Source organism: Ammodytes marinus, assembly GCF_949987685.1.
Source record: "Ammodytes marinus genome assembly, chromosome: 9".
Lineage (NCBI taxonomy): Eukaryota > Metazoa > Chordata > Actinopteri > Uranoscopiformes > Ammodytidae > Ammodytes > Ammodytes marinus.
This window is the reverse complement of record NC_137213.1, coordinates 32,115,164-32,118,432: the sequence shown is the minus strand read 5'-3', so window position 1 is coordinate 32,118,432 and position 3,269 is coordinate 32,115,164. Positions and strand designations below refer to the sequence as shown.

The window sequence follows — 3,269 nt, the reverse complement described above, 5'->3', positions numbered from 1 at the left end:
TTTTTCAGAAATGTTTGAATAAATATGAAAATGTAGCGATCTCTAACTAAAGCTTAAATGTGCATCTCATGCTAAACAAACATGTGGATGTTGGATGAAGCCAGAGTTACAATCTTCATTTACTTTGTACAATATTCAAGTGTCCAAAGTTTTTACAGAACAGATTTTGGACACAGACTTCTTTCATTTTAAAAATAAAAAATTACTTTGTACAGATCCTAAACTATTTTTTCTTCTTCTGTATGTGTGTGTGTCTACGTGTGCGCTCGCGTGTGTGTTTGCGTGTGTGTGTGTGTGTGTGTGTGTTTTTCAGCTGTTCATCTTACATAGGCCGTCAGAGAGGTAGAGGACAGGCTATCTCTCTGCAGAGAAGAGGTTGTTTCAGCACGAGGACGATCCAACATGAAGTTCTTCACGCTCTTGGATTCCACCACGAACAGAGACGCTCCGACAGAGACCGCTACGTCTCCATCCTCACCAACAACATACAGCCAGGTACACACACACACACACACACACACACACACACACACACACACACACACACACACACACACACACACACACACACACACACACACACACACACATAGGGTTATTTTTCAACAATCATTTTCAAACTTTTTCAAATCTTCATACTCCTTCAGCAAATCCAATTTAGCGTCAGCTTTTCAGATCCAATACACAGACTGTAACCTAGGACTAAATCTTTTCTCTTCTGTAGGAGCGCGTAGGCAGTTCCTGAGGACCAGTACCAACAACTTGGGAGTTCCCTACGACCTCAACTCCATCATGCACTACGGAAAGTGAGTGAACTGTTGATCTATAAATCATCTATTGAAAATGTATTATTGCTTAAGCCGAGACACTGCAGGGGAACAGGGCAACATTTTTAAACTTATAGATAAGATCATGAAACTGATGAAAACACTATTATCTTTTTTATAACAATTTTTTTCAGAAATCTTTTAATAAATATGCAAATTTGGCAATATCTTACTAATTATGATTAAATGTTCATCTCCTTAAACACCAAACATCTACATGTTGGATAAAACCATTTTCATATTAGAGTCCAAGGTTTTTACTGAACAGATTTTGGATACAGGCTCTTTTAATTTTATAAATAAGAAAACACTATGTAAAAAATTTTTTAGCATGTTTTATGAAGAAAATGTTAAAATGCATTTTTAGCATGTTTTTATGAAGAAAATGTTAAAATTCATTTTTAGCATGTTTTATGAAGAAAATGTCTCATAAATCAGTCAATGAACAACATATGAACAAGTCCTTCTGTAATAACCTTCAAAATAGTGCAACGAATGATTATGGAAAGTTTAGTTGATGTACGTGCTTTAGGAGTTGAGATTTTTGGTTAAGAGAAAAACTAATATTGAGATAATGTCCTTTAAAGATGGTTGTATTGGAGATATATACAGACGCAAACAGACAAGGTTTAGGTCTGTAAACATGTTGTTTTCTGTGTGTCCTCCTCCAGCTTTGCCTTCTCCAGAAATGGGCGGCAAACCATCGTCGCTAGGGGTAACCCAGCACTGAGACTGGGAACAGCGACCAGTATGACCAGAAATGACATCGCCCTCGTCAACCGGCTCTACCAATGCAGCGTGTGAAACCTAAACATCCTGTTGTTAAGGTGTCTACGAGGAACTTTCAGTTTGTGTAAATTCTAGCGTCCCCCTATAGACAAAAAACGGTAGTGTTTTAACCACACCAGCTGTTGTTCCTGGGAGAGCGTACCTGGTCAAAGGCATAACGAAAAACGATATAAAAATAGCATTCTTTGCACTGATGGTCTCGTTTACTGTAACATGTAATCTATGATCATCAGAGGAACAATTTGACTTTCTCAAAATTATTTTAAAGTTCCTCGTAGCTACTTTAACATGTGGAAGAACACGGCAGACACATCCCACTAATGAAAGATGTATCCCCATTAGTCTGACCTCAGCAGACTTATAAATCAGACGGTTAACAACATATGAACAAATCCTTCTGTAATAACCTTCAGAATAGTGCAAGGAATGATTATGGAAAGTTTAGTTGATGTAAGTGCTTTAGAAATTGAGATTTGTGGTTTAGAAAAAGTCTAATGAGGTCAGACGTATGGGGATCACTGCCTTTATCTTTGTTTTTTAAACAATTTTTCAATTCAAATTTAATCATTTGATTTGAATCATGTACTCTTTTCTTTATTGATGATTATCTTCTGGTTTTACTGAGTGGAATCACAGAGATTTTAATTGATTTAATGATTGTAAACGATGCGGAAATGAACATAATGGAACAATTAGACACAGAGAAAGTTGTTTTTCATACAACAAAAACCCTCCAACAACAAAAACCTTGTGTTAATACACAGCCTAGGCTCTGTAAACTGGTATAGGCCTATAAACAAAGGGGCTTCCACTTGTATTCATTGATTTTTACAAAAAGTGATTTTGACAACTGGCATGCTCCAGAATCGCTTGGCAAGTACCAGTGCCTCTTAATTGGTACTAAATGAATTGTGCAAATCTAATCAATAGCATTACACGATAACCTCTAAAATAACTTATCAATTCTAAATTATTAATAATTCCTTATATGATTATCGGGAGAACTTGGGTCGAACTGTGTTTCATTATTTCGTTGATGCAATATATTTATCCACTAATGATTTATAATGAATGACTTTGTATTAATCTTTACAATCAACTTGTTCAATAAAATCAAGCAAAATAAAGCTGTGATGTTTTTGATTTCCAGCCAAAAGAGGTGGTAACCCCTCACATTAGTTTTATGTTTTGGTGAATTCTGCCCAGGGGTCACTGAGGAAAGAAAATATAAACCTGTTAGCATCTACTCAGACGGCTGTGGCCCCTTCCATTCACTGTGATGGGAACGGGAATCGGCCACCGATTGGTAATAGGATCTTGCCGTTTTTGCACATGACAAATGCACAAAAGGTATTTTAGTTGGTGTCGTGTTCCGTTTCGCTTTTCCAGAGCAAAAATGGCACAATGAGTCATTTTCCAGCGACTGTTGCTGTTTTGTTTATCACAGTAGCTACGAGGAACTTTTGAATTAGGATAGGTGAAAGGGTTGTTGATGTCCCCCTTGAAAACAAAATGAGCCCAGTTTGTTATCAAGGGGGACATTATCATAGTGAGTGAGTCAAACAAAGTAGAAACATACTTCACGGAGAGAGAACAACAGAACACAACCAAACAGACAAACCAACATTAAACAAAACCAAACACTACAGTACC

General features: G+C 36.8%; 1 protein-coding gene across 1 annotated transcript in view; it reads left to right on the top strand.

The window, feature by feature from the left end:
• The window catches only part of LOC307256081 (hatching enzyme 1.2-like), a 7,672-nt gene extending 4,935 nt beyond the window's left edge, over positions 1 to 2,737 (top strand). Inside the window, exons 6-8 of the mRNA XM_080034947.1 lie at positions 314 to 495; positions 725 to 806; positions 1,499 to 2,737. Of these exons, the coding sequence (XP_079891073.1) occupies positions 314 to 495; positions 725 to 806; positions 1,499 to 1,631 (397 nt within the window). The 3' untranslated portion in view covers positions 1,632 to 2,737. The remainder of the gene's footprint in view (positions 1 to 313; positions 496 to 724; positions 807 to 1,498) is intronic.
• The last annotated feature ends 532 nt before the right edge of the window (positions 2,738 to 3,269 follow it).